Source organism: Anas platyrhynchos, chromosome 4, assembly GCF_047663525.1.
Source record: "Anas platyrhynchos isolate ZD024472 breed Pekin duck chromosome 4, IASCAAS_PekinDuck_T2T, whole genome shotgun sequence".
Classification (NCBI taxonomy): domain Eukaryota; kingdom Metazoa; phylum Chordata; class Aves; order Anseriformes; family Anatidae; genus Anas; species Anas platyrhynchos.
Window position 1 is genome coordinate 79,596,993 of NC_092590.1, and position 17,080 is coordinate 79,614,072.

General features: G+C 53.8%; 2 protein-coding genes across 3 annotated transcripts in view; one reads left to right on the plus strand and one right to left on the minus strand.

Annotated features, from left to right (window-relative positions):
- Positions 1-1,122: 1,122 nt before the first annotated feature.
- DOK1 (docking protein 1) lies at positions 1,123-7,472 on the plus strand. The gene is made up of 5 exons (XM_027456316.3): positions 1,123-1,281; positions 1,502-1,801; positions 4,020-4,131; positions 4,284-4,456; positions 5,927-7,472. The coding sequence occupies exons 1-5, from the start codon at positions 1,219-1,221 to the stop codon at positions 7,016-7,018; spliced, it is 1,740 nt and encodes a 579-aa protein (XP_027312117.3). The 5' UTR covers positions 1,123-1,218; the 3' UTR covers positions 7,019-7,472.
- A 4,635-nt stretch (positions 7,473-12,107) lies between these two features.
- M1AP (meiosis 1 associated protein) overlaps positions 12,108-17,080 on the minus strand; it is a 29,577-nt gene continuing 24,604 nt past the window's right edge. For both annotated transcript variants that reach the window (XM_072038005.1, XM_038178324.2), the window contains 5 exons: positions 15,866-16,016; positions 14,540-14,681; positions 13,790-13,996; positions 12,655-12,810; positions 12,108-12,351 (listed from right to left, as the gene is read on the minus strand). In XM_072038005.1, the coding sequence (XP_071894106.1) occupies positions 12,211-12,351; positions 12,655-12,810; positions 13,790-13,996; positions 14,540-14,681; positions 15,866-16,016 (797 nt within the window). In that variant the 3' untranslated portion in view covers positions 12,108-12,210. The remainder of the gene's footprint in view (positions 12,352-12,654; positions 12,811-13,789; positions 13,997-14,539; positions 14,682-15,865; positions 16,017-17,080) is intronic.

A 17,080-nucleotide genomic window follows, 5' to 3' on the forward strand; every position in this document is an offset into this window, starting at 1 on the left:
CTATCATGCCCTGTGGCTTCATTAAAGCCCTGCCAGGTTTTCAGATTGCATTTTATTAGACCTAACCTCCAGTTCCCTGAATTCATCACATTGTCTCTGAAAGGCATTTTGAGGTTGCTCCCCACTCTCACACTCCCAGGTATTTCCTCTCTGCTACCTGCAGTGAGGTCTGGGGGAGCAGCCCTGGGACCCAAAGCCCTTGGGTGCCCAAGCCCCATGCTGTGCTGGCAGCCGTTTCCTTGGGGACACCAGGCTGCAGGGGAGCTGCAAGAGACTCCTCGGGGAGGGGGACAGGGTCAGTCCTGCCCCAGACGTGGCAGTTCTGTCCCTCTTCTTTCCCAGGTTCGTACGCAGTGAGTCCTGATGTCTGGAAGGCAGAACCAGCCCATATCTAGTGCATGCCTAGCAACACCTTCCTCTTCTGTGTTTGTTTTTATCTTGATGAGCTACACCTTCTAATTCACCGGCCGGTCCACATTTACCCTACAGGGTGTGTTCTGCCCTGGATCAGCAGTTGGATCAGCATTTCAGGTGTGTACAAAGCCCTCCCCCTGCAGACGTTTGTGCCCTCTGGCACTCACACACCTGTACTCAGGGCAAGGACGAAGGTGCCCGATCCTGCCGGTTCTGGGGCTGACACCCAGCGCCCACCTCTCCAGGCACCTTGTGGGCTTGGGGCAGGGGCTGCGGCTCACGGCGTCTGCTCTGGGCTTACCCTCGCCCAGGAGCTGCCACCACAGACCAACCTGCGGGGTTGGACGGCCCCCGCACCTGGGGAAGCTGTGACAGGGCCAGGGCTGAGCCTCCATCTCCTCCGGACCGTCCCGGAGCGCGGGACGCGGCCCCGGCGGGTCTGGGAGCCGAGGGCTCTCCCGCGGGACGCAGCGGGGCCGGCTCCCCCCCGAGAGGCTGCAGCCGTCCGGGCACCGCCACCCGCCCGGCTCCGGGGAGGGGACGGCCCCGCTCCCTGCCCGCCCCACGCACCCCAGCCCCGCGGCAGCCGCGCAGGGAGGCCCCTGGCGAGGCCAGACCGGGGGTCCGCAGCGGCCGGGCTGGAGCCCGGGGGGACCGAGGGCCCGCCCGCAGCCCCCGCGGAGAAGCCGCGCTGCCGGCCCCGCCCCCTCAGGGCCCCGCCCCCAGGCCCCGCCCCCCGGGGCCGCCGCCGCTCGGGCCCGGCGCGGGAGCGGCAGCGGCAGCGCGGGGAGCGGCGGGCGCGGGATGGAGCCGCCGGCCAAGGAGGGGCCGCTCTTCGTGCAGCACAGCCACAAGTTCGGCACCAAGGTGCGGCGCCCCGCCGGGACGGGCGGCGGGGCCGGGGCCGGGCGCTGCCTGAGCCGTCCGGGCCGGGCCGGCGCCTGGGGAAGTCGGCCCGGGGGGTTCTGCCGGCGGCGGCACCGGGCGGCGAGGGGCCGGGCGGGGCGGCGAGGGGCGGGCGGCGGCGGCGGCCGGGGTCGGCCGGGTCGGGCCGGGGCGGCCCCGCGGTGACCCTGGTGCTTTGCAGAGGTGGAAGCGGGGCTGGTTCGCGCTGTTCCCGGCCAGCCAGCACGGCGTCGCCCGCCTGGAGTTCTTCGACTGCAAGGAGCCGGCGGGGCCCCCCGGGCGGCTGGGCACCCGGCGGCTGGACAAGACGGTGGTGCGGCTGGCCGACTGCACCAGCGTGGCCCCCGCGCCCGCCGAGAGCGGCCCCCGCGCCGGCACCGTCGCCTTCCGCCTGGAGACCAGCGGCAGGAGCTACCTCCTGGCGGCCGACAAGCAGCAGAGCGAGGAGTGGGTGGCGAAGCTGTGCGAGATCGCCTTCCCGGTGAGCGGGGCGGGGGGGGCGCCTCTGGGTCCCGGCGTGGCGGCGGGCGGGGGGCGCCGGGCCCCTCTGCCCCGGGGGTTCCGCCCGCCCCCCCCCGTGCTGCTGCCGCGTGGAGCCCTGCTCGGCCCCTCCGGGCGTCTGGCAGGGCCGGCTGGGCAGCGGCTCCTCTTGGCCCAGCTGCCGCTGCCTTTCCCGCTGTGGAAGCGGAGCCCCGAGCACGTCGGGGTGCCCGAGTCCCGGGGCAGCCCCTTGCCCAGCACAGGGGTCGCTCCCTGGTGTTGGGGACGTGCTGTCGGTGCTGGGCCCACGGCACAGCCCCTGGGCTCCCCCGGCCTTCCCCAGCACTGGCGGTCAGTCTGTGTGCCGCCTCCTCGTCAAGGCGGTGTGCAGGACAGCAGTGGCCCGCAGGTGCTGCCATCCGCACTGCTCCACAAGGGCCGTGCCTGCCTGCCTGGCTCCACGGGTGCTCCACGCTCCCTCCCAGGACGGATGGGCTGTGCAGCCCCGGGTTGTGCTTGCCAGTTGCAGGTTGTGTGTGCGGGGCTCGGCTGCCCTGCAAGATGGCTGCTGCACAGCTGGCAGCCCCACGGTCCTCCCACAAGAACCCAGGTGTTACTGAGCGTGACTTGCCTCGAGCATCTCCCTGCTGCCACCGGCTGCCAGTTGGCCCAGCCAAGAGGCACTGGGAGTCACTCCATGGCACTGTTCACACAGATGGTGTTGGCAGCCTTTGTCCTGGAAAGGGCTCTCGGGGCTTAGCTGGGAATCCATCACGGGCCTTCAGCTTGGCAGGGGCAACAAAAAGGCAAGGAGCATTTGCTCAGAGCAGGGCTGTGTCTGTGTGTTAATTTGCTTGGTAGTTGCTGATTGTGTGCTTGAGGTCCAGGAGCAAGTTAACAGTTTAGGAAGAGGTTGGCAAAGGGCTGTGAGAATGGCACTGGAGCAAGAGACATGGGAGCTACGTGTGCTCTCTCAGCAAGAAGCTAAAGGTCCTTGGTTATAATTTTTGCTCATCTGCTTGGAGAGCATGACTTTGTATGGTGGTGTTTGTTGCTACCCAGAAGGTGGGCAGGGTCTGACAGCTTGGGAACTGGGGTGGGAAGAGATGATTTGAGTTCAGAAAAGAATTTCTTTTTCTTTTGAAGATGAGGGAAGGCGCAGTCAAGCAGCCCTCCGGGGCTCTTCGCTGCCTGACTCCAGGCTGGAGTTCTACTTCTTTGGATGCTGTAGCTGAACAGGAGAGCTGCTGCTCTTAGACGTTGTGTTTCAGCACTCCCCATTCTCTTTAGGAGAAAGAGAGGGGCCTCATGGCCTTGTTTGGGCCTCACCTCTAGTTGAGGAGCTCATGTGACCATTTTTAAACCGAAACTGTGACAGCTTGCCTTCTGCAAGATGTGCACTCTGCTGCAACCCCATCCCTCCCACGTGACCCTGAGAAACAGCTTCTGGCTCAGTCTGAGACCAGACCCTTGTGCAGAAGCACAAAATCTGCTGGAATAGCTCTTGCAGGGCATCTGTGAGCCTCTGGTGTGTGGGGGGCTGTCCTGGAGGAGGGTCCATGTGTTTCCCCTGGTGGCACCAGGAGTGCATCCCCCACACGGGCCCTTAGGGGACCCTGCTGTGGGGACCTGGCCTCTGGCAGAGTGTGTGCGTTGCGCTTTCAGTTCTGCATATGCTAAAAGTAGAAGTGCTCGCTTCCCTCTGCGGTCTGAGCACCAATACTGGCACTGTCTTCCTGCCTGCCTGCGCAGAAGAACGCAGTCCCTTGTGTTACTGGGTCATCTCATCAGCTCCCCCCTAGTTTGTGTGGCTGGCGGAGTGCCTGGACCCACACCATGCGTTGGGTACCAAAGTTGCCCACGCTGGAGTGCATGTGTGTGGAAGTGGAGCTGTTTGTTGCCTCCACACCAGGCACCTGCACGGACAAGCCCAAGCTGGAGCTTGCAAAGGAGCAGTGGTGGAGTGGGCACATGTGGTCCTGGGGGCTGTGTTGGTGGTTGCTTACACTGTGCCGGAGGGAGGGTCTGGGGGGACTGCTTCATCTGCACCCTGTCCCGTGCACTGAGCTTGGTGCAGCTGAGCTGTGTGGGACCAGGTGGGTGAGGGTGGCAGGACCCAGGGGATGTGGGACTGGGGTCAATGGCTGCAAGGAGTCTGGGGAGGGGAGCGGGGCTGCTGTGGGTGGAGGGGCTGGGACTGATCTGTTCTCCCTTGTCAGGGGAATGGCCCCAGCAATGCTGGCGTGGCAGCCCAGCGTGGCAGAGAGGGCAACGGGGAGGCGCCGGCCCTGGAGATGGCTGTGAACTCCATCTACTACTCGAGAGATGAAGGTGGGACCTGCCCTGCACTGGCCTTGGGCCTCCCTTCCCTGGTGCTGTCCTGCTGCTGTGCCCTTGCAGAGGCTCTGGTGGGCAGTGCCGGGGCTTGCGGGGAACAGGGGATGGGCTTTCTCTGCCTCCCCTGAGCACCTCCATTCCTGCAGTGAACGCATTCTGGGTGACAGTGCAGCGGACCGAGGCTGCAGAGCGATGTGAGCTACGTGGTGCCTATGTGCTCAAGGCTGAGCGTGACAGCCTTGTCCTGAAGGACCCACGGACAAACGAGACCCTCTATGTCTGGCCCTACCGGCTGCTTCGGAGATACGGCCGGGACAAGGTGGGTGTATAGCCATACATGCCATGGGCCTGCCTGTGCCCCCACAGGCTGTCCCTTACTGCTGTGCCAGACCTGCTTGTGGCAGCCGTGTTGTGGGCCCTGTCAAATGCCAGAGGTGCTACAGACCACGGTGACCACAGTGGGGTCCCTGGGGTATCTGTGATCCTCGGTCTGTTCCCAGCTCCCCACATGTGTCACCGCGTAGGAGCGTGGATTGTGGGGCTCCCATCCCTGCCAGGGACCCGGCTCTGCAGGGCATTTCTCTGTGCGGTTCTTGCAACACTCCCATTGAGGCCACTGCAGCTCTTGCCCACCCCCATTCTCCACTCCCAGCCTGTGCTGCCAGCTGTGTGTCTGTTCATGCTGTACCTGCCAGGGAGCTCAGCTGTCTGCAGGCCTAGCTCCAAGTACTCCCTGGATGCCGTCCATCCTTCCTGTAGGACAGTGGCCAGAGCGGGAGGGGTTGTTCAAGACACCTGTTATATTATATGTTTGTTATATTATATGTTATATATATAGTTGTTCATCTTATGGGGCACACTGCTATGAGCCTAGCTGACCTGTGCAGGCCTCCCCAGTGTCGTGTAGAAGTGGGTTCCCCCACCTGTCCTCCTGCTACACTGAGCATAAAATGTACCTGCTGTGCTGGAGGCAGAGGAAGTGGTCTCCCCAGGGCTGTTTATAGAAGCAATGGTGTCAGCTGCAGCCTGCTAGTGGCACTTTCTGCGTCACTTTACCAAAACAGAAGTAGACACCAAGCTGCTCTTGGGGAGGCAGCTGGCTCATCCACAGGATCTATGCCGGGGCAGGATGAGAACTAAGTTGTGTGAGGAGCAGGTGACTGCACACTCAGGTCACCAGTGATGACAGGTTGGCTGTGCTTGTGTTTGGCAGCACTGACCCACAAAGGAAGTCTGGCCCCAGAGGCTTTTGTAGTAACCCAAGAGACTGCTGCTGCATATCAACACCAGTAAGACAGAAAAATCTCCCCTGGATTCAGGAGCAGAGGTCCAAGAAGGGTCTGGACTTCTGCTGGTGGAAACCTATGCCTGAGTCTGTTCAGGCCTAAGGAACGCAGCCTTGGTGCAAGACTTTTCTTTAAAGTACTTCATGCCATTAACAGTAGTGCTTGTAAGGCAAATGCTTTGCTTACTGTTGGTAGGCAAGCTGCTGCTTCTGGCCTTTCTCTCATGAAAAGCTGTGCTCTTCTCTCTTGGATCTTGTTTCTGGATTGCTTCCCTTCTCCCTGACTGATGCTGGTTGACCCAAGATGCCAACAGTGATTTCCCCTGCTAAGCAATTGCTCACCCTGCTCCCTCAGGGAGCTGAGGGAGCAGGGTGCTCACTGAAGTCTCTCTTGCAAGGTGTGCAGGACCAGCACCACAGCCAGTGCATGTCAGCAGAATACAGCCTGTGTGAGGCTCTGGAACGGTAGGTGCTGAAAGTCGTGACACTTGGCTTCCATTGCAGGTGATGTTCTCCTTTGAAGCTGGCCGGCGCTGTGACTCTGGCCCAGGGAACTTCACCTTTGAGACCAAGCAAGGCAATGAGATCTTCCGCCTGGTGGAAGACTCCATCCGGGAGCAGAAAGCACAGGTGGAGGAGAACCGGCAGAGCTGTGATTCACTGGATTCAGACAGCCCCAGTGTGGTCCTGATTCGCCAGGCCCTGGCCGACTCTCTGAGCCTAGAGCTGCCCGTGGAGGGGGACGACACTGCAGCACCCAAAGCAGGACTGGCACCCAGGTCCATTGCTGCAGCGGAGGAGAGAGACACGGTGTCTCTGCTGAAGAACCGGACCCTGCCAGAGCCCCCAGTGCTGCAGGCCAAGCCCACCGTCCCCAGCACGCCCCCGCGCTCCCCTCTGCCCAAGGCACCACGAGCTGCGCTACTGGCTGAGGACCCCTCCAGCCTGTACTCAGAGCCCCTGGACTCGGTGAAGGGCTTCCGGCCCTGGCTGGACCCGTTGTACTCGGACCCCGTTGACAGCAAGGCCGCAAGTGGGGCCCCAGATGAGGCGAAGCTCCGGGTGCCAGCACCACTGTACACGGGCGCCTATGAGCAGGTCCGGGCCGAGGCTCGCAGCCAGGAACCTGGGCAGAAGGAGCACATCTATGATGAGCCCGAGGGCCGTGCTCCACGTGCAGTACCCTCTGCTGCCTGCATCTATGATGAAGCGCGGCCCACGGGCGAGGCCTGGCGTACCCAGGGTCACGATGGCAAGGGCGGCTACGAGTATCCCTATAACCCCAGCACTGATGACTACTCAGTTCCTGCCTTCCAGGCCAAGGCCAAGGGACCTAAGCCAGTGCCTGCCCCCAAGCCCCCAGCAGCATTTATCCCCAAAGGTGTCGAAAGAAGTGGGGACCCTGGCAAGCGGCGAGGGAACCCTGCTTCTGAGAAGGCAGTCATCAAACCCAGCCTCAACAGCAGCAGCAACAACAATAACAAAGTGGAGGTGCTGTACAGCCAGGTGGTGAAGCCCCAGCAAGGGCAGAAGAAGGAGCAGTCTGTGGATGAGTGCAGCTTGTCACCTGTCTATGAGGACTTAGGAGAGATATAACATGCCACTGCTCTGTACCTGTCTGGGGGAGACTGTGGGGCCTGGACCCACTTGTGAGTGGCACAGGCTACCGTCCTCCATTGGTCCTGTGGGTGGCTTGGGTTTGGGGACTGTGTGGGACTGGGCAGAGCCCCTCCTGCTCACGAGCACCCAGGGACTGCATCTCCCTGGGTCCTTCCCACACCTGGGAGCCAGAATGCTGCAGCTGCTGTAGGTGCCCTTTCTGGCGCAAGCCAGCTCCTCTGACACCTCCTGATGTGGCAGGAGGGTTGGCTGTGTCGCACTGTGCCTGCTGCTGCAAATCCAGAGGCTTTGGTTCTGCTCTGGCTTCTCTGGGTAGGCCACAGGGCTGAGATGTCTACTGCAATGCCTGGAGGACTGCTTGCAATCAGTCTCCAGAAGTATTTTTATACAAAAGTATTTTGATATTAAAATCTGTATGTCTCATAACAAAGTGTTTGCATGTAGCATGTCTAGACTGTCAGGCACGTGACTGGGGAAATGCTGGTGCATCACTGCATCATTGTGGTGCCTGGTGCCCCTGCTGAGTGGTGCTCACACTCTCACACTCATGCCAGTCTATCTGCGCCAGAGCTGCTGAGCTAAGGGGAAACTGCAAAGAAAGTGGGTGCCAGGTCCAGCAGTGGCTAGGATGCCCTGATGCCAGCGTGTTAAGGCACATGTGTCAAACTCACGGATGCCAGTGTTAGTCTGGATGTGAAATGCTGCGATGACTTGAGCAAGTGCAGGTCTTTTCCAAGCTTAAGGCTGGGCAGAACCAGGCTCCAGGTCTGTGCTGGAGCTCAGTGACTGTTGATTGGTCACAGGGTCCCTCCTTCCCCAGCCTCATCCTTCTGATTCCCTTCCTCCCACCACCCACCTTCAGAAGGTGCAGTCTGGGTTCCATTAACTTTAATGGCAAATGCTGTGATCTGACTGTGGTCTGAGGTGAGGGGTTTGGCTGTGAGTGCTGTGTGGCTATCCTTGGACAGAAACTTGTGCAAGGGAAAATAGGTTTCCCTTTTCATGTTGGTAATGGTTATGAGAGAATTTCTGTTCCTTCCGTGTAGGGCTGTGTCAGGCATCCTGGAGTTGTCTGTCTCTGAGTCTGGGGCTAATGATGATTTCTGCAGGTTTGCCAGCCTGTTGACAGAGACAGCAGCAGAGCAGTGGTCTGACAACCTAGCAGTCTGTTATCTCTGTGCAGAGAGCTAAGCATGAATTCTCCAGCCCCAGCTCAGACCCAGGGAGTCATAAACCAGTGGGGAAGTCTGGAGGGCCAGGTTCGTGCCCCGGGAGTGGGGAGATGGAAACAAGGCAGCGAGCTCTGAATAGGTGTTTGGTGCCCAAGTTGCAGGGGGTATTCCTCAGTCCTGTAACAGTACAGCATGTGTGTAGCCTGGACCAATTTTTCACTGTTATCCTGTGCTGGTCCTCTTCCCGGCTGCAGGAGATGGGAGGAGGTGTAAGTGGCTTTGGGAGCCTGAGAGAGGCTGAGGTGAGCCCAATACAGGCATGTGTCTCCTCCTCATGCCTGCCTGCTGGGTGGCCCTATGCAGGTGCTTCATGTCCTGGGAGCTGTCTGCCCAGCCTCACAAGGGAAGAGTACTGTGCATGCTCATAATCCTTGCTTGTGGCTCCAGTGTCAGGCTCCAAGACCTAAATGATGATGAGCAGCCTTCTGGGAGCTGAGCTCTGGGGCTCTACTTTCCATACTATGGTGGGTATTTGTGTATCTCCATCACTGCTGCCACTGTGTCTCAGGGTGGTGCATTGGCTCCAAAGCAGCTGACCCAGCTTTCACGAAAGAGACTGGTAGGGAAGAAGGAAAATGCTCCAGCATCTGTGCCAGAACCATTGTCCTTGCCACAGCGCAGCACTCCTTTTGGGTGGGATGAAAATATATTTGTTCTTCTTGCTTCAGCAATGATGTCCTCTCTCATAACAGCTGGCTTAAAACTAAGAGGTAACAACACAAGGCAGGAGGAACACTTCTACATGTGGCCTGTTCTGTTTATGGGCTCTGCCACGTGTCAGCAGTGTATGCAGCCTGGAGGGCTCTTGCTGATCTGGAGAGCAGTCCATTTTTTTTTTCTGTCTCAGTCTTGTGGACCAGATTTGTCATCTTTCTCAAACTGCTGCTCTGTGCTCTACTTTATCTCCATTCTGCAGCAGTTCAGGGTGCCGTAGATGCTTTGGGAAAGCATTAGAAACAAGGCAAATACAGAATGAGCCTTTGGTTTGTCACACCCATCCTGTAGCCAAAGCATGTCTGCAATGAACTTTAGGAGCAGGAGATGATTCTCCTGGATTTTGTCTGGATTAGGGTTTCTTCTGTCCTTCCCTTCCCTTTGCCCTGCTTCCACTGTCTCCTTACAACTAAATTCCATGTGTTGAACAGTGAAATGACCAGGTGCAGAATGAAGGTGGCCCTGGCACGTCACTGTAATTGTGTGCCATAGCTGAATGCAGTCTGCATACCTGGGGGAACAGCATCCTGGCAGCCAGTCCTGAGCCAAGGCTTTGCTGAGATGCCTGGGGATACACAGCTTTCTTGATGGCTCAGTGTTTTCTTGCACTGCAGAAATGGTTCTGGACAAGCAAATTTGCTTATGCCCTGTCCGGGTGCTATGAGCCAGACTCAGTGTAGCATGGAATGTCATTTGGATATCAGACTTCCTCGTGTGAGGACAGCCTGTGTGCCTTCCTGTTCTCTGTGAAAAGCCCAGACCCCAGATTAGCTGAAAAATGCTCCCAAGTACAGCAGGTCTAGCAGCCACTGGCTGGGATTAAGAAGTAGTCTTGGTCTCTGTAGGCCAGGTGGCAGTTTTTACCAGGAGAAAATGACTTGGGAGCTGCCATTGCCCAGTCATCCTCTTCCTCTTCCTCTTTGTATTGCCTTTTTCTGTTTCCCATTGTGAAAAATGCATCCTTTTATAACCACTTCCTCCTCCCATTTGGGGCCCTAGCATGGTGCAGGTGTGAGACAGCTGTTCTGCCAGGTTATTTGTTCCCATGTTGGTATTTGGGAAAGCACCCAAGTCCCTTCTGGCTGTCAGGAGCTGATCACTGTACTGTGGTGATCAGGTAGAGGGCTATTCAAAAGGAATCCTCCAACAGCCCCATTTTTTTTTTTGACTTGCTTCCCTTTATAGTCCCTTTTCCCTCTTCACAACTTTCCCTTTTAGCAGCCTCCTTCCAGTCACAATAAACCACTGGTCTGTTTGTTTACTTTTTCCCACTGATAAGGTTGCTAAAGTAATTTCCATCTGAGTCAACAGAGCAGTAAAGGAGGGGGGGGGGGGTGGATTATTTTATCTTCTGATTTTGTCACTTTTATGTTGTCTGGTTTGCATGCCCCAGGTGGGACGATTTGCATGTGCCTTACTGCCATTTGTTACTGGACACTCCCCAGTTCCACACCCCCTGAGCTTGTTAATAAAAAGGTAAGGACTGGCTGCTTACCTGCATACCCCAGGAAATGCATCTCCCCATGCTGTCAGGGATGTCTGCCTTGTCCTTGAGGTACCTTCCCTTAACATCTTGCCCTGAGCAGCTGCCTGCAATGCAACCTCCTGCCAAGTATGGAGTGCTCCTGGGGCATGAGAAGAACAGGCCCATGCAGGAGAAACCAGTGGCAAGGTGGACCCAGGCTTTGCATGCAACTGTAGAGATGTGTAGTCGGGCAGTTGTTCAAGGCACAGCTCCCACAGAGGCGCAGAGGAAGCAGGTTGCACTTCTCAGACTTAATAACATCAGTGTGATTCCTTCCCCTGCTCTCAACACTGGGAAGGGTACTGCTGCCCTCATCGAAGCCTCTGCAGCTCAGTAGTGTACTGTTAAGATTCAAGACTGAGATGAGACTACCAGTGTCAGAGGCAAACAGGTGCTGTCATTACCTTTTCTTCTGTTGGGTGCTTTGCCACCTTAGCGCGTGCCTCAGGAACAGGTAGACAATAGGTGGCAATCAGGCCCTGTTACTGAGCTGAGATCCTGGAGGAAACAGCTCACTCTGCTCTCCTGCTGTTGCAGTCCCTCGGGGAGTGTGCTGCCTGCACCATGCCCTTGGTCAACCGCAGCTGTTTCTCAGGAAGTGCAGGTCAGTGCTAGGATTGCTGCACACCATATGCATTATAGACCACAGGCAGTAAGGTAATATTGTATGGGAGAACTTTATTTTGAAACAGCATGTCAGAACAAAGTAGAACGTAAATGCCTGGTGGTGTACAGTATCCAGGAAGCCAAGTGAGGCTGCCCCCCCTTGGCTCAGTCACACTGTATTCAGCTCCGGCTCTGGCAGTAGCAGCTGTTCTATTGCTGCACTGAAAAAACTGGGGCTCACATTTGTGCTAGCACTGGGCAGAAGCTCTCTGGAAAGCTCCAGGCTATATTCCCCATTTAATGAGTCCAAAATGTACTGACTGTGCTGGCTTGCTGAATGGCACCGTAGGTGTGGACAGGACACAGGAAGGAGTGCATCCAAGCAACAGCTGTCTGAGAGAAGAGTGCTTGGGGGTCCAGCTGCAGTGAGCTCTCATGCGGGACCCAGCCAGGGCATTGCTGGTGGCTTGGCACTTGCTACAAACCCATCTGCAAGCTGGGGAGTTGGACGGTGAGACCACCATGGAAGCAGGCGAGTCATCATTGTCTTGTATAAATATAATGCTGCTCTGGAGGATAGCATCCTGGGCTTTACAGTGAATTCACAAGCCCTGTTTTATGCTTATTAAAACACCCTGGTGAAGCTGCTCCTGCAGGATGAGGGTAGTTTGACATTGCTTTGTACTTTTGTCTATCTGCCTGACTTCCTCACCACACTGTCTGCAGCTTTACTGCACTTGCTGACAGTAATCTGTGGTTTGTGGGCTGCACTAGCCTATTCTAAGAAACCATAATTTGAGGCATGTTGGTGATGTGTGCTGATGAGAATGGGAAATACAGGGTGTCGCAGGGGATAGCTGAATAGCAAGGGGACAAGGAGCCCCAGAGTAGCAAGCTTCCTGCAGACTGACTTAGTGACTAACAAAACCATAAAACAAGGAGGAACAAACAATGGGAAGTGACTGTCTGACCACGGACAGGCTCAGTGTCTTGCCTGACCGCTTCCGGCTCAGTGAGTAAGCCTTAGCAGCCAAGCAGAAGCCAAGCTGTAACTGCACGTGAGCAGGCGTAAGCAGTGCCATGGGGTATCTTCACTGCAGGAACTCATCATCCTCTTTGGGGAGAAAGGAGTACTCAGAGGAATCTCTCTTCACCACTGCTGGTCTGAACAACTGGGCAGGAGAAGGAGCCATCAGAAGGGGTGCTACTGTGGCTTTGGCTCTGCTCTGATGCTGCAAAGCAGGGAGAAAAATATGAATGCACTTCATGGAAGGAGGGGCTGGCTTCTCCAACAGCTCTCAGCATGCTGTCTTTGTCTGCATGTGCCAGCTGGTCAGCACCTATCTCCCCCATAGCACAAGGATATGCTATACCCCACTCACAGCTCTACCAGCTACAAGTGAATGTTGTTGCTGCCCTGTGCTGCTTTCCCTGTACTGTCAGGCTATCGGGGGTTACCCATTTCCCCTCTGCAAGAAGCAGACCAGGAGGACAAGACAGGGTCTACATAGGCTAGTCAAAGGCAAGAGTCATACCTGCTTGGCTTGATGCCGCTCTGGTCGCTGGTCCCTGTGCTGGGCCTGCTGCCTGTGCAGTGGTCTGTACAATATACTCTTCAGGTGTTTGTACAGATTGCTTTTCAGGTGCAAGGGGTTATAAGTAACTTCCACTTCCAAGCTGTTCAGGGCAGTCTGCTCAGATAGAAGAAAGAACCTGGTGGTAATGAGATATGCCAGGTGAAGGCTGTGGGCTTTTATTATCATTAGCATAGTTTTTTTTTGTTTTGTTTTGTTTTGTTTTGTTTTGGGGGGGGGGGAGAGAATTTTTTTTTTGAGAGATGGATGACACTTCTTGGCATGCTGAAGCAAGATGGGCTCTTTGGTTGTGCTGCAGCCCACAAGGACTGCTCTTAGCTGTGTATAGAGCAACAGGCATCTGCAACCAGGTCTCAGTGGATTTAAGCTTTCCCTTGCAGGATACAGTCCTATCCTCCCCCATGCCTGAAATCAGACAACAAGCTGTAGCACCCTGTCTACATGTTGTTATCCTCAATAATTCTTCAGTAGATTGCCCCTCAGTAGATATACCTCCATTTGCCCTACCAACTCCACCACATGGTGCTTGCACCTTTCCTTCACAACCAATGCCTTTTCTCTGCTGCCCTCTCAGCCTCAGAAGCTGATAGAAATTGCCTTCCCACATAGCAGCATTGTTCCAAAGGACAAGCATTTTTCTGTCTGTGAGGAAAACTGTAGGACATATTGGCTGCTGGGAATAAATTTTGGAAAAGTTCATCATGTTCCAGTCACCACTGGACATTTTCACAGCTGTTTCCTCCTTTGTTCATCTTCTAAGACCTATAGTGAGAGCCCTGCCCTTTCTGGCATCACCTGAAGCAGACACAGAAAACTCAGGAGAAGAACGTATGGATGCACAAGAGGAAGTGCAGAAGCCTGAAGCTACTGGAAGACATCAAGAGAGCTTTTGCGTTGATGTATCTTATGCCTAAAGCACCTGTCTGCAGTCTGCCATGTTTCCCAGGAGCACGGGAGGTAAGTATGCCTCAGTAGCATTTGCATTCCCTGTGCGTGAAGGCATTGTTACTCAGATCCTGCTTGTATAGCTGGGATCCTTTCCACATATTTTTGTGTAGGGCCATCAATGACTTACCTCTATAGGGCCCTGCACTCTCTCAGGATGCTCAGCAAGGAGGGCTGGGAAGACTGATGGCATCAGGAGCTCTCTTACAGCGACTGCTTTGACAAGCAGAGTGGCAGAGTCAGAAGGGACAATGATGTAGTAGGAATGCACCACAATATTCCAGCTTGGACAAGTGTTCTGTGGATCGAGTTTGGCCAAAAGCATCCACTTCCTTTTCTAGATAGCAAACACCAAAATCAACGTGAAAAAAAGGTGCAATAGCCTCTTCCATCAGCATTTTTGCTGTATGGGTTGCTGGGCTCAGCAGCAGAGAGTCATTCATATGTATCAGAATAAGAACACTAATCTGCACTGTGGTTGAGGACAACCTGAGTTTTTTCTAATCGAATGCATGACAATTCTTAAGAAAACATCCAAGCTTGATTTAAGACTTGTTAGTAATGGAAAGTCTGCCACATTCCAACCCTTGGTTAACTATTTTCACAGTTAAAAATGCTTGTCTAACTCCTTTCATGACTTTGCACTTCAAACACTGGATTTTTGATAGGCTAGAGCACCTTTAAGATTTGATGTGCTGTATCTTCTTTCCAGTGGTTGCATTGGCTGGAAGGACTTACAAGCCCAACCCTGGCCCATGAGATGAAGCTGCAAATTTTGAAACATGTTTTCTGGTGAAGGCTAGATAGATCTTACTAGATGTGCACTAACAATTCCTTTCTGTGTCAATCCCTCCCCACGAGACTGCAATTTTACACTCACCAGAAGACTATGGCATAGAGCATGGAAGCTATGCTGATTTAACTCCAGTTCATCCCAGTCTAGCTGCCAGCAGCTTGTGGGCTTGATGATGAAAGGCAGTCCGTACAGTACAGACTCACAGACCCCTTCGGACTTCAGAGCTCTGTAAATGTATAGCTTATGTTAATGAAGCACAGCCAGCATGAAACTGCCAAGACGAGACTGCAGGGGGACGAGTAGCTCAAATGGCTATGGCAGTATCAGCTGCAATACTGCTACAAATGTCTGTAATACTGTGGCCTGCCACTATGAAACCCTGGAAAAAAAGGTCAGTTGCAGTGGAAAGAGCTGCCATCCAAGGCTTTCTTGATGATAAGCATGGAATTCAGCATCCTGCAGCATGCTGCCAGATTCCCTTGTGTCTGTGTTGTCAAGAGCATGCCATGGACCATGTCCAACCCTCATGCATTTTGAATACAAAACAGATTAGTAATCTGGCTTCTTGGGCAATAGCTCACTCAGGCAGTTACATCCCTTCCTACATGACTTTAGTATATTGTGGTTATCCTTCACTTAAATGGAGATGTTGTGCTCTGCTCCTGCACACAGCCAGGATCCCACCTCAAACACTACCACATAGTTTTCAATACTTAAAGTTGTCCCTAGCACACTTATGCTTCATGACAGAGCTGATAGGTACTAAGTAGCTGAAGTGCTTTGGATGTGGGCCATTTATGCACAATTACTGAGTGCTCTTCAACTACTGACAGGCTGAGAATCATTTTAAGAAAAATTGTACAAAAAGAAGTTCAGAAATTACACAACTTTTTAAATAAAAACAAAGCTCAGAAAAGACACTAGAGAGTATCACTCTTCTTGTTATTCTCTGTGCCTACCAGCAGAGCTTGCTGATGGGAAAGCAAATAAATTCTTACCTGAAGTCATGCAGCACTGTGAAGCTTTCATTGCTTTTTTTTGCATTTAGGTAGTGAGAGAACAGCAATATCATATATGGGGCAATGGCTACAACCTATAAGACTTCACGCTGGAAGGAAACAACTGTTACATAAATAATACCTATGTTTTTACACTCAAAAGTGCTAGTGTCGTGGTAACAGTATTTTTTGACTTTGCACACCTGTCAGCATGTGTGGGATGTGCTAATCCGTAACATTAAGAGATACAGGGGATGTGGGTGTCTTACAGTTGAATTTTGCTCACAAGCTCTTTGAGTCCCCAGCACTTAATATTGATATTACTGATTCCTAGTTGAAATTGCACAGAAAGAATTAAGGTTACTTCTATACGAGCCTTCCAGTTACCAAGCACAAAGAACATAACACTTACTTTACAACCTGGAGTTTATACAGCACTGTAGCTGGCCAGGCTGTCATCTGGCAGGATGAATTTGAATCAGCTGTTTTCATGGTGCCATCAGCAGTCCCCAAAAGCAGAGCTGGATCAAGCAGTCTTTCCTGTAAATCACACTTCAGGCATACTAGGAGAAGGAAATTGGTTTAGACTGCTGGAAATGGCAACGTGTAGCACACGACATGCTCAAAGCATTTACATACACTTAATGTTTTCTAGCAACAGCAACTATTAAGGGAATAATATAATCATGGAATATCCTGAGTTGTAAGGTCACAACAAGAATCTTTGAGTCCCAACACTTGGCTCCATACAGGACTACCTAAAAATTAAGCCATATGTCTCCCTCTCCGGAAGAACAGCGTTAAAGCCTATGGCAAAAGAAGGCAACAAGCTTTCTCCCAAAGGAGCTACCACATGCTTGGCACATTAATGAAACAATGACTGGTTGCTAAACCCCGCAGGCAAGTTCCACTTTTCGAGATGTGTGGCCAGCTGAAGAGGGAGCAGAAGCATCCTTCCCAATGCCACGCAGGGTTCAGGGCCATACTATTTCCTGCCAGCTTCTCTAGCCATGTTTGTGGAGAAATCTGCTAGACTGAGGATACCAGCACTGGTATAGTAGGTTATATAGCAAGATACACATTCCCTGGCTTTCTAAAGACTTCTTGAGTGTGGGAAGGTGAAAAAACCTGACTGCTGAGAAACCTGGTTTGCCTTGCTAGCTACAGTAATACAATATATTGATTGTGAAATTCAATGTTATGATGAAGGAAAATCAACTTTTAAGAATAAAACATAATTGTCTGCACAGATCTGGAGGCTGTTATGGTAGCTACTACGTAAATAAAAAGTCACACCAAGCTTTCTGATCTGTTTGCTGTGAAACCTATCTCCAACAGCCACCAGCACTGACCGCTCTATGAGCTCTGCTTCCAGTCTAGAGCTAGTCTGTGGACCACTAGCAGAAATCAAGTGTGCTTCTACTGCCAAGGCAATGTGAAGTAGCACATTAGAGCCATATTGGAGCAGCATGGAAAGGGGGGGGTGCTGGTACTGCACGTGCAGATTTCCATGGCAGCATAATACAGCTAACAGCTACTTAGGGGAAGCACTTCTATCTCCTGTAGCTTTTGGTGTTATCAGCGCTTGCCCAAGTGTGGGTTAGGAACTTGGTGTTAGGCTCTTAAA